Source organism: Papilio machaon, chromosome 23, assembly GCF_912999745.1.
Source record: "Papilio machaon chromosome 23, ilPapMach1.1, whole genome shotgun sequence".
Lineage (NCBI taxonomy): Eukaryota > Metazoa > Arthropoda > Insecta > Lepidoptera > Papilionidae > Papilio > Papilio machaon.
Window position 1 is genome coordinate 506,488 of NC_060008.1, and position 12,191 is coordinate 518,678.

A 12,191-nucleotide genomic window follows, 5' to 3' on the forward strand; every position below is an offset into this window, starting at 1 on the left:
CATGTGCAAAATTTTCTATTTTTTAAGAAATAATATAAAAGTAAAATTGAGCAATAAGCAATAGTAGTTACGTTAAAAATTATAAAAATTAAATTGACATAAAATATTAGTATTATTTATAGAATAGTTTAGTACCCTAATATTTAAAATTGTTTAAAAAGAGAACTTATCTTTTATCTTTTACTTTTAATTAACTGTACATTAAATAATGAAAATTAATCGATGATTTTGCGAAAAGTATCGATTTATTTTGAAATACGATTCCTCTAAATTTGTAAAATAACACTTTTATAGATCGATAAGTACTTTCTTTCTCTTTGGTATTTTAATTTGACATTCAACCTTAATAGAAGTTAAATTTAAAAATTAATCTTACAAATATTCAACTATGTCACATTTAATTGAAATATTGGGACAACTAACACCGTAGCTTAAATTTAAACCATGCGGCTGACTTTTGTGTCTCTCAGTTAGTAGTTTTTGAAAGATGGGCAGTATCGCGCACTCGAACAATTCCGATTCCGAACTGGCTGTGTACATTTTACGTTGCTCGACAGAATCTTGGCGTTTCGAATCACTTCTGCTGTACGTAGCTGATTTGCGCTCTTCTTTTTTGCCATTTGACTCTGGTAAAATACGTAAAGTGATAAGAAAATAAGAGATTAAATGTAACAATTTTAATTTAATAAGTACATAACGTAAATTTTGTAAAGCAAAATATTTTTTGAACTGTCTATGTTACAACCTAACTGCAAACAAAAGTTCAGAAATCCTTCAGCCAACTTACCCATTTTATGCCTCGAAGCTACATTAGGGCTACTCTTATGATGATCAGGTCTCGTCTGATGAGTTGCCTGAGTTAGTTTGGGGGATTCACCAACCCCCTTTGCTCTCTTCAAGGGCTCCGCTTCTTGTTTTAACCTTTTCGCTGGTGACTCCGGTCCTTTTGCTACTCTGATTGTGTCGGGTTCCGGTTTCCAAGATTCTGATTCAATCTTAGGTTCAGGTGTGTGCTTTCTAGGAATATCGTCATGTCTGCGAGGAGTTGCTTCTGGTTTTTCGCTTTTTTCTTCTTGGTATGACCGCATCTGAAAAAAAAAGCCATTTTTAATCCATTGTATGTCCATAACTCACTGTACTGTTAGTAAAAAAATGGCATTTCCGATCATAAATCTGATGATGGGTGTAGTACTAGCATTAATATTTGTAGTGTAATTAAGAATGGATATATGTTTTTTTTAATGAATTCTTACGTATGCTGCAGATTGTCGCCTCTTGGTTTGTAGCTGGTGGGGCGGAGTGCTCACAGGCTGCGGGAACTCTGAGCCGCGACGCTGTAATGTTTAAAAAAAATTAAATTTTTAAATTAGTAAATAGTACCTAGTAGGCTGATAAATTCTCTTAGTTAAACAATGACACTATTTTCTTAAAAATACAGAAGACTGTGAAGTTTTCTATTTCAATATTTAGGCCATCATACCTTTGTCAATCTATCTGACATCTTCAAGGTATCAGAATCTCTGTAGCCTTCTGGAGTACCGCCTCGTGTTGTGCCATCTAAAATAACGAAGAAATTAAATAGTTGTATTGAAATTGTAACCAAAACAATAATTAAATATTCTTATCATTAAACTTACTGTGGTTGATTGAAGTATTTGAAGCTCTCCTTTCCATACTTCTTGTGTCAGGTTCTCTGTAAGATTAAAAGACGAACAAATTAAATACACTCAGCTATTGCTGAACCAAGTATATTAAATATAGCACGCGAATTTGTTGAGTATACTTAAGCATACATCATTTTTGTTACCTGTGGTGGTGTGGCGATGATTGTTGCCGACTCTTTTCTGACACACTTCTCTGCATAGGAGAATGAGCATGAGCTGAAAAACAATTTAACTTGATTTACTATGTGCATATATTTTATAGACATATATTCGAATAATGGAAATGAGGATATGAGACATAATATAATTCGTAAATTGGGAAAAAATAAAATCGTGACGAGAAATCATGAAACCTGTTGTACCTTTGCAATTTGGGTAGTTGAAACTTTAACGGGCAACACTAAATCATTCACTCATCATTCACATTCATTAGGGTTGTGAAACAGACGCTCTTTTTTTAATTAAATTAACACACCTGGCGGAGATTTCTGACTCGTGTACTGGAAGGTATTTGTATCCCACAAGTCACTCTGAACAACTATAAAGCTCTCTTTTTTCCTTTTTTCTGAATCTCGTCTTTGGCCTAGAATGTTAAATGAGGAAATTATTTTTTTTAATTTTCGGATCAATCTCTAGAATCGAATATCAAAAATTGCTGTTTTTTTTAAATTATTTGACATAATATAACTTACATGATTTCCTCCTTTCCATCGAGGAGAAGTCATGGTCTATGTCCAAGATATCCTCAGGCTCTTGTTTAGGCTTCGGCGGTATGGAAGGTTCTCTCTCTTGACCTAAAAAAAAACTAATTTCATAATTCTGTTTCTACATTAAATTTATCGTTTGAATATTAAGCAATTTACGTAGACATTACATTACACTTTTCTGGGACTACAAAAATAGGACTTAACTACTGCCATACTCAGAGTCATAAAATAGTCTGTATTATTGGTTTCACATAAACTATACTGTAGTGATGTATTTATGAGAGTTCGGTTTGACTTTCACTTTAACAAACTATAGTACATCTTATTTTCCTGTCTTGCTTTTTTTGTATCTATACATTTACAGACTATGTCCGTACTCTTTTTGCACATATTCCTTATGCTAAATAAAAATAATGAGTTATTTTTTTTACATTTAATACTTTTTCTTTTTATATTTACTTATAAACAACTTGTAGTCATGAGGGCAGCAGCGTTACGAGACTTTACCGATCTTCACAAGTCTATTCCCGATCGCTGCGTCTCTCTTCCGCATTGCTTACACATTGTGTCCTGTCTCGCTTACATTTATGGAGTGAACCAACCACTTACCGATGACTTTCCTCTCCATACTCGGCTCGACGTCATCGCGGTCCACAGAGATGTGCATGAGGTCAGCCAGCATGGCGGGGCTGGCGCTGGACATGCGCCGGTGTCGGGACTTCACCTCTCGCACTGGTGTCGACTTGGTCGCTGTATCCGGTGGCTTCGTTACTTTCTTCTGGGCTTCTGGTGTCTGTAGTATATTTTTTTGGTGCATTTAGAACCTTTCTGAATATCGATTGGTTCTTTTATGACTTCTGAAGCTTACTGTCGTTTGCATTATGTTATTTAGAGCAATAGTTAGTAGAAAATGTACGATTTTAACCGATTAATGCATAACATTGATACTTCGAGTATTTTTTTTTTCACGCTTACCTCGCAAAAATTCACATGAAGACCTATAAAATAAAAGCCTTATCAAAATAACTACCTTTAGAACTTTAGGTGCTGCAGCTTTGGTATAGAGCGGCTCCTGCACCTTTGCCGGCACAGATTTGGCGGTGCTGGTGTCGCTGGTCTTCAGCACGGACACTGTCTTTGTCTCCGCCTTCACTGGCTCCGAGGGCTTTGTGATAGGCTTTGGTGGTTCTGGAGGTTCCTGAGGAAGTTGATATATAAAATTAATATCTCCAAATTCATCTAGATTCCAATTTCACTAACGAAAGAAAATATTCAAGGAACTCATTTTAGACGACTTTTTGCTTTAAATTCATTTTTTATTAACACTTACCTCAGTAGACCAGCCATAAGGTAATTTAGCTAGCTGGTCTTTTTCGGGAACAGCTTTAGAAGACGGGGGACTGGTGTAGTCCAGATGGTTTTTGAAGGAGACATTCTTCGTTTGTTCCTTCTTTGGCTCTTTGATCGTCACCTCTTTCACTGGTTCTGGAGGAGCGGAAGGCTTGGGTCTGAAAAAGTTTGCTGTTTAAGAGTTTTGCTAGAAGTTGTATCGTTGTACTTATGGAAGGAACGAAGCTGGAAATGATGTTGGTGACATTTGTATAGAACTTACTTCTCAATGTTAGTCTGGCTCTGCAGGTTGAAATACTCTGACTCCGCACCAGCCGAGGCGCTCAGGCTGCACACTGACGTTATATCGCTGGTCTCTGCAACATGATTTTTAAAAGAACAGTAATTAGAAAATTGGAATATCATAGAACTGGTATCATAGAATAGGTAGGTGTATCCACACCATGCAAGCGCTTGATTCGTGTTGAATGTGTTGTCCTAGATCAGACGATTTCAAAGTATGTTCTGGGCTGTGAGTGTAACACTTGTGTGATAACCTGGATGACTGATGTTCTCCCTGGTGGTGGGCAGGCGCACGCGCTGTGCAGGTGACCGCGACTCCCGCGTAGAAGACTCCGAGCTGGCGTCGCTGCCCAGCTTGCTGAGCAACATCTGTAATATGTGATATTGTCTCAATGTAGCAAAGAAATTTAATCGCAGCTAAAGTGAGAGCGAACATATTAAAGTAAAATAGAATTCGTTCTATAAATGAGTTGAGTAATTGGTATTTTTGTTGTATTTAACATGCTCTAATGCGTTTTCTACCTGCAGTTCATTCTCCTTGGCCTGCAGCGTGCGGCGGTAGCGGTTGTTGTACTGGCGCAGCTCCTTCAGCCGGCGCTCTAGCTCGGGTCCGGGGTCGCGGCACTCGTGCGTCGTTGTCGGTCGCAGCGTCGCCCTGATCCGCGACCCAGCCGCGCCCGGCTGACCATTACGACGCAACTCTAGTAGCTGAAAAAATTGGATCTTGGTTAGATCTTTGTGATAACTCTCTGAAAAACCTTGACAGTAGTACAACCACGAAGCTATTCTATTAGGAAGCGATACCACCGATAAAAGAAAAATGCTTAAGAAAGTTAGAAGTCATAACAAAAACACTAACCTTGGGCACGAATACCAGACACAAAGTGGCGGTTGTACAGAATATGATGAAAATCGATATGAGAACAAATAGAGCGTCCTTGTGATCAGCGAGCACCTGCAATTAAATAATCCGAATGAAAGGACCATTTTCAATTTCAATAAATAACTTTATTTTAAGTATTTAATTGTATGTTTTGTCTTCGACGCTGGTAACTTACATGAGCGATGGGTGCACCCATAATACACATGATGAGAACGTTGTAGACGGACAGGCCGATGTGTTTGGAATCATTTAGTGCGGGAATGGATACATGTCGCGTCTCCCACGCGAGGAATGCTCCAAACACCTAAATACCAAATATCTCATCTCAGACGAAGTAGTTTGTAATCTTAATGCAAGTTGAATTTTTACTATTGTAGAATTTATATCATCCCGATCCTCAATTATGCGGTGCTGATGTAACTAAACACTTCTAAAAAATGATTGCTACGTAATAAATATTACAAAACACGTACCAGCAGCAGTCCCTTGTACACGTAAATGATTCCAACGAATATGGTCATCTTTTCTGATTGGCAATATTCATTCTCTTGAACGATTACGATGTCTTCACTTGTCGGATGAGGCTGTTAAAGTCAACATACATTATAACCTTACTTAGATTGTAAATTGTGATAATACTGCTAAGTTATAAAGACTTACGTATGGCTCCATCTGTTTTGTAGCTCTATAGAAGGGATAGAATATCTGCCATGTGCTCATGATAGCAATATCGATTGCCAGTAGAACTCCGACCACCATAAATAATTGGTAATCTCTTATCACCTGAAAATACAAATTACCTATTTCATAAAGATAAAAGAAGGGAAAATAGGAATTTTACTAATTCATAAGAATTTTGGAAAGAGTCAAAAGTGATAAGAAAAAAGGTCTTAAATTGGGAGAATAAAAAGATCTTGGTCATTTGTTAGGAATGTCAAAATATTGTAAATGATTTAGGTATGTGTGTACCTTTTTATTGAGCTTCACATCAGTGAAGATGGAATGCACGCGCCAGGTTTTGGAGAACATGGCGCCGAACGCAAAGCTGAAACCCGTCATCAGCAGACCCGCCCTCGCGCTACAGATGAATGGAAATGCACCTAGACAAGGTAGACCCATAAATTAAATTATAAACGTCTAACGAAAATGTTACACATTAAATTTATTTGTAAAATATCTTACAAATGTTATTATACCAACTTGTTTATTTCACTTGTTTAATTAAAACAATTTTAGTGCAAGATACAAAAGTAATTAATGAGCAAAGACTACAAACAAAGAACAGAAGGCGTTGGTAGTGTCCGCAAGCGCAGGATACCGAAAAGATGACGGTACAGGGAGAGCTGCAAATAATAACATCGTTAATCCTCAAAGCGACAGTTTCTCACAACGCACTGACAAATATACAAGATTAAAGTAAATTAAAACACACGAAACAACACAAACAATCGGCCGATAGAAGCGTACGGATGAAGGTAAAAGGAATAACTAAATGAACCAAAACTTGGAAACATGCTACCGACTCCGGTGACCTAGAAAAAGGCCTAGGTCTTTCTCAGAATCATAACACTAAATTCACAAGGGGGGCCCAAAGTTCCCAAAATTTGGTTAGCGGGTTCCATTCTGCCCAGGGTCGAAGCTGAAGCTGTGGATATGGGAGCAAGCTATTACCTCGTCGCGACGGTTCCTGAGAAAGACCTAAGAATCAATGAAGTTGATGAGATCAGATTGCGTTTCAGCGTGACAGACAGTGTGCCAGCAACATGCGAGTCCGAAGTGAGCTTTTTCACTTTTACATTATTGTTTTTAAAATGTTTTTTTTTTAAATTTAGTAACGGTATGCAATTATGTAAGTCCAAAGCTCTTTACAATTGAATATAATCAATTTATAGCATCAAAGAAGATATGAAAATATAAATTATAAATTAAAAGTAAACTTACGGATGAAATTATTTTAAGAAATTATAAAGAGCATTGTAATTGTTAAATGACAATTTAATATTCAATGCATTAGTTTACCTTCGATCCGTCAAAGAGAAGTGTAAACAAAGATAATTATGACAATGCAAACAGTTCAGAATCGAGAAGGTAGATAAGGTCATACCCAAGCTGCCCAGACTGGAGTCGAGGCCGAGGAAGATGACACTCATGTAGGTGAAGATGCAGCCAATTATAATCACGTTGTTCAGATGTGGTGAAGACATCTTAATGTATCTACGACATAGAGGAATAAACAACATTTTAGCTTCCCTGGCTAAAAATAATTTAGCGGATAAAGTGAACTATTTCAGTAGAGCGTCGTTTGTCATAACAGTTTCTTTTTTTTTGTATATTATAACAGAAAAAGAGGCCTGTATTTAGGACAGCTAGTCATTGTCACCTTTGATTCCGATAGTGTATGTTCATGGCGAGGAAGCCGGTAGCCAGGATGATGCCGAGCACGGAGCAGGAGACCAGTACCGTGTAGATGGTGATGTTCACCTGCGTATGCTCGATGAGACGTAACGTGCGGTCTTTCGGGGGATTCCTAGGTCACAAAAGGACATTTAATACTGATGGACCTATTTCATTTTACTGAAAAGATATATTTTTTAATCCTATACCTATATCATGCGAGTCCCTGCAATGAGAACATTGGTCAATCTGAATTCATTTCATGCGAGGCTATCCAAGTCTATTTTCACTTTAGTTTCACGACATCGTACATTAAAATTAGTTATTTCATAATACTTACTTGCCAACCCATTTAAAAGGTTCCCAACTGATCAAGTCTAGGTGATCCCTTTCCGCACAGTATTCTCCCACTTTTATCTCTCCAATTTGATCGCCCTGAAACTGCTTAAGAAGTATCGATGCTTTCCGCTCGTTGTCGTAGAACCTTACTGGACCCTGGAAACACAGAGATAATTTTACACCAGGATTAAAAACTGAGATTACAATTGTCATTTGGTCGTAGTGGCACATTTACTTCTTCAACAACCATAAATTCAATGACAATAAAGAATGCAGCCTTACGGTGACTCCTTCGAAGGTAACATTGCTGAGGGCGTCGAGGAAGAGTTGCTCCCACTCTTTGTCGCGGTAGCGGAAGTCTTGCACCGTTTTCTCCTTGTGCTTCAGCTTGACCCGTTGTGCCACCGTCTGTATGGCCAGCGCCATCGCCCATATGCCTACGAACATTGAGTTATATTAAGATAGGTGACAACGCCACCCAGTTAAGTATTGAAAACGGTGTAAGTAGTGCACTTATTTTTACTCACCATCGTAAGTGTACCCATGAAATCTTGAATACTCCAGACCTCTTCGTCGATCGTATTCTATTTGATAGTCTTTCGCAGTCTGAAAAATTATGAAAAGAAACGGTTGCTAAATCAATTTCCTCGAAATCCTAGAATTGTTAGAATCTTTAGTATCTCTTCCGGATTAAATCAAGGTTCATGTTATTCTACTAAGCCTTGCCAAATCTAGGCACTTGGATGTAAGTGCTAAAAGCAGTCACAAGATCGTTGCGTGTTTGCACCAGGGCTTGGATTTTAGGATGCCTGGAGTCATGTCTAGCTTGTGCCAAGGTGTCCAGTACATACGATGCCAGAGATGGTGGTCTCTCCGGTGGTGGAGAGCGGCAGCAGGTCGGTCAGCAGCGCGGTGTCGAGCGCGGCGGTGAGCTCGCTGCGCGCGCACGGTCCGCGCTTCAGCCACCACCGCTCGCTGTAAGTGCCCAGTAGCAGCCACGTGTACGCGCGCCCGTACATATCCAGCCTGAACAGACGGCTTCAATACTAGAACTGTTTTTGTAACCAACTTCTTAGCTAAAGTTATTGATCCCAAAGTAGTAGACAAAGTGTGACTGCTAACTGTTAGCAGTAGAACACTAAATGCTGTGGAATAAGCCAACCCATACTTATATGCCTCACAGAAGATCTTCATCGCCCAAGTCTCATTGAAATTCCCGAGTATTATTCTGATGTCCTTTTCCTTGAGCTTCTCGAGTGCAGTTCTGACTTCAGTCGCGAAGCTCTGTGTCTCGTCGATATCGAACCCGTGACTATCCAGGTCTGCCAGTAGACGGTTGTGTGCCTGGAACGCGAAACGAGTTCTCGAAAACATCTTGTAACATTACATAAATATTGCGTCACGTCTAATCTACGTCTATGTAAAGTTACCAGAGCATATCTAGGTTCGTTCTGGTAGATTGTGCCAACTCTTGTCCAGTTGAAGTGCTGCAGTAGGCGGATGCGCGGCAAGTTGAACGCGTTCTCAGAGGGAACGATGCGGAAGAAGTTTGGGAACGCCTCCTTCGTGAACATTGGATGGGTATCTGCATATGACAGCTGAAACAAAAACGTGAAAGTGAACTTAATATTCAGATTATTTCGCTTCATTTTGATTTATTATATTAGTATTGCTGAAAAGCTTACCAAAGAATTCGTAATTCTTGCTCTCTGGATCTTATTAGATAGTTCTGATCTGCCTATTTCTTGCTTTTTATACAGATTAATAGAAATTCAGCTAGGTTACCTGCGTGAGATGCCAATGCTTCGATGCCTTTGCGATGGGGTCAGTGACGTGAGTGCAGGCCGCGCCGAACAACATCAGCTTATGTGGCCCGCTGTGCATCATGTCGAAGAAAGACTTCACGCCTACCGCAGCATTGCACTGGCAAATTACACGTTAGAACACAGAATCAAAACAGCTTACCGAATTTAAGTTTCTATTCAGCCCTTAAAGTCAAAGATAAGATAATTTTTATTGCAGACCTAATAGACCAGCAGGATATATGAGACAATGAAAGATACCTCTGTGTCGTTCCACCACATGTGCAGTCGGTAGTTACGCAGCACGGAGTCATGCTCGTTGACGTGGTCAAGCGCCAGCTTGACGCTTGGCATCACGCCGCGACCTACAGCGGTATTAACATAGCTTTGGTACAAAACTCTTTACAAACGATTACGCCCGTATCCTGGAGGGGGAGACAGAGATTATAGACTTCTTAATGTTCAGACTTATGCGTGCTTTTCGTTTCAGGTTACAGTTAATATATTGTAGTAAATGATTGCAAATGAAAACGAAATCTTTTATTGGATCTGTCTTTCCATCAGCATATAAACTTCCAAGCTATCTTACGGTTCTCGCCACAGGCAAATCGTTTAACACGCTCAGTAACACTGACAAGCTCTGCGAATTCACTGTATATGTAAAAAGTCGCACTGAAAGTGTTAACAAATAAATCTTTAAGGAATAATTGTTAAAGGGCATGTCATTAATTCCACTACGGTAAAAGTAATCTACCAAAAAGATTAGTTATTTGTTGTTCTATCTTAGCAGTAAATAGATACCAGTGTTTGAGTTCTCGACGCCTTTGCCGAATGGAAAGAAGCCCGCTATATAGACGTCTGTCCGACGGTTGAGGATGGCGTCCAGATTGGGCTTCTGCGGCACGCCCGCGCTCAGCCCCACCAGAAGTAGTAATAGCAGCATATTGACTGTGAATAAGAACAAATCACGCCTCTTACAGAAGAAATTGTCAAAAAACAAGTGATGATTTTTAACCCTTTTGTCCACTAGCGCGGTCAATCGTTCATAAACAGTTATTTATAGATCAGTCGCTTCTGTACCAGTGGAAATCGATTTTTTTTCCTCAAATAACTATTAAAGAAAATTATTATGGAATGGACTTACCGTCAACTTTTATCCAAATGCAAGCTTTCAGTAGCTACGTAATTTTTCGAATACAGACACATGAGATTTTCTTCTTAACACAAGAACAATTTCACTCCACTTCTCAACACTTATTCACAACCTTTTAATTTACAATAAACTCTTAAAAGAGTAACATTTTACGTATATTACTTAAATTCTAGCGAATGAAATAACATAATTCGGTACAATATCATATTTACGTCTTTTCCGCTGAAGCTGTCTTTTTATACTTCGAAGCCTCGAGCAGGGGTCTGAAAATGATTTTCATTTATTATTCCAACAAACGAAATTGAACGTTAAAAACTTTGCTTTAAGTCGCTGTATTCAATAGCACTTATTCGTGTCCCTATCATAGTATACGAAATCAAGCGTCTCATTTTATTTCTCCGGCCATTGCAAAATATATCTAAACAACATTCCAATTAGATTGAATATTGCTTAATATGACATTACCTATAAACCGTTTTTAAAGTAATTTTCGCGGCCTACAGGCAAAATTAGGCTTTGAAGGAACGAATCGATAGGGGATGGGCTACGATAGTAGGGTTGTCACGTAATCAAAACATCGATAGTTTTTCTGATCTAATCTCGAATTGTTAGGACCACCCCTACTCCATAAAAATAAAGGCACCTATTTTGCTTTTCATTTGATGTGTGAGGTCCACACCTCTAGAAATTATCAGACCAGTATCATAGTGACCGTTTTGATAGTCATCTTAGCCAATTCTTACTTCTATAATAAGAAAGGGAGACAAAAGAAAAAAAGCCTTTTCATAAAGTTTGCTTATGTGTCATACGTTTTTTATAAAGCTATTACTTATGTTAGAAATTTTATCGATGTAAACAAACATTGTCGTCCCTAATCGGGTTTTTCAACGCATGCGTGCAAGGCAGGGTGTGTCTTGCCCAGGGGCCTAGGGACAAACTGTAATCATAGTTCAACCAACAACTTGGTGCTAGTACATACTGCGAGAATCGCGAGATTTCTAATTCGCGAATTTTATTTTTTTAGGTATTTTAACGTACAGACATAGTTAAGGTTACCGTTGGTTTCTGAGATCAAAATCTCATTATGAAATATATCGTCATTATCTTAGACAAAACATAAATAACAATATGTTTTAAACGAAGTTTTTGGTCTCAGAAACCCACGGTCAATCTCTTGAAAATAGAATTGCGCGGCGTCCGTCATTTTTTTTAAATGTTGTCTTTCTTTGGCTTTATTTCTTAATAATCGCAAGCATCGCAATCGAAATAACTACAGTTGCAAACCGCACTATTTGGAAACGCACGGTTCCCTTCGCGTCTGGACTAGCGCTATTTATTTTTCTATTTTATGCAAATATGGATGTAATGTATGTTGACATAGTAAAAAAATTGTTATGTTATTAAAAAAAATAGGCTCCATTTTTTTTCGGAAGATCTACGCTGATATTCAAAACTATACTTTAAAGTTCCAGTCGTATGGAATATTTTTCATTTACATAAAAAAAATTGACACATAAGTATAAAATTGCCATAACAATGAAATACGTTACGTTCCATCAAAACTGACTCGTAAATTTTTTTTTTTGATGTAATGTAAAAAATACATTGTCTTTTTCA

The 12,191-nt window shown here is 38.3% G+C and overlaps 1 protein-coding gene across 1 annotated transcript; it reads right to left on the reverse strand.

Annotated features, from left to right (window-relative positions):
• Positions 1-372: 372 nt before the first annotated feature.
• Positions 373-11,778, reverse strand: LOC106711270 (gamma-aminobutyric acid type B receptor subunit 2). Its single transcript, XM_045683792.1, has 31 exons — positions 11,739-11,778; positions 10,223-10,369; positions 9,683-9,786; positions 9,405-9,542; positions 9,050-9,217; positions 8,788-8,963; positions 8,471-8,645; positions 8,147-8,225; positions 7,902-8,056; positions 7,621-7,775; positions 7,267-7,413; positions 6,991-7,100; positions 5,856-5,986; positions 5,547-5,669; positions 5,360-5,470; positions 5,062-5,190; positions 4,863-4,958; positions 4,526-4,711; positions 4,258-4,372; positions 3,984-4,077; positions 3,702-3,879; positions 3,402-3,569; positions 2,981-3,164; positions 2,357-2,458; positions 2,140-2,247; positions 1,808-1,880; positions 1,638-1,693; positions 1,481-1,557; positions 1,254-1,334; positions 788-1,088; positions 373-626 (listed from the first exon to the last, which is right to left on the reverse strand). Exons 1-31 carry the CDS (start codon positions 11,776-11,778, stop codon positions 373-375), a joined length of 4,161 nt encoding a protein of 1,386 aa, XP_045539748.1.
• Between the last annotated feature and the right edge of the window lie 413 nt (positions 11,779-12,191).

Coding starts and splice junctions, on each gene's coding strand:
- LOC106711270 (XM_045683792.1), bottom strand. CDS start 11,778: ATGACGGACGCCGCGCAATTCTATTTTCAAGAGATTGACC. Junction 9,787..10,222: donor CGTCGAGAACTCAAACACTG/GTATCTATTTAC, acceptor ATACCGCTGTAG/GTCGCGGCGTGATGCCAAGC. Junction 7,101..7,266: donor ATACACTATCGGAATCAAAG/GTGACAATGACT, acceptor TCTATGTCGTAG/ATACATTAAGATGTCTTCAC.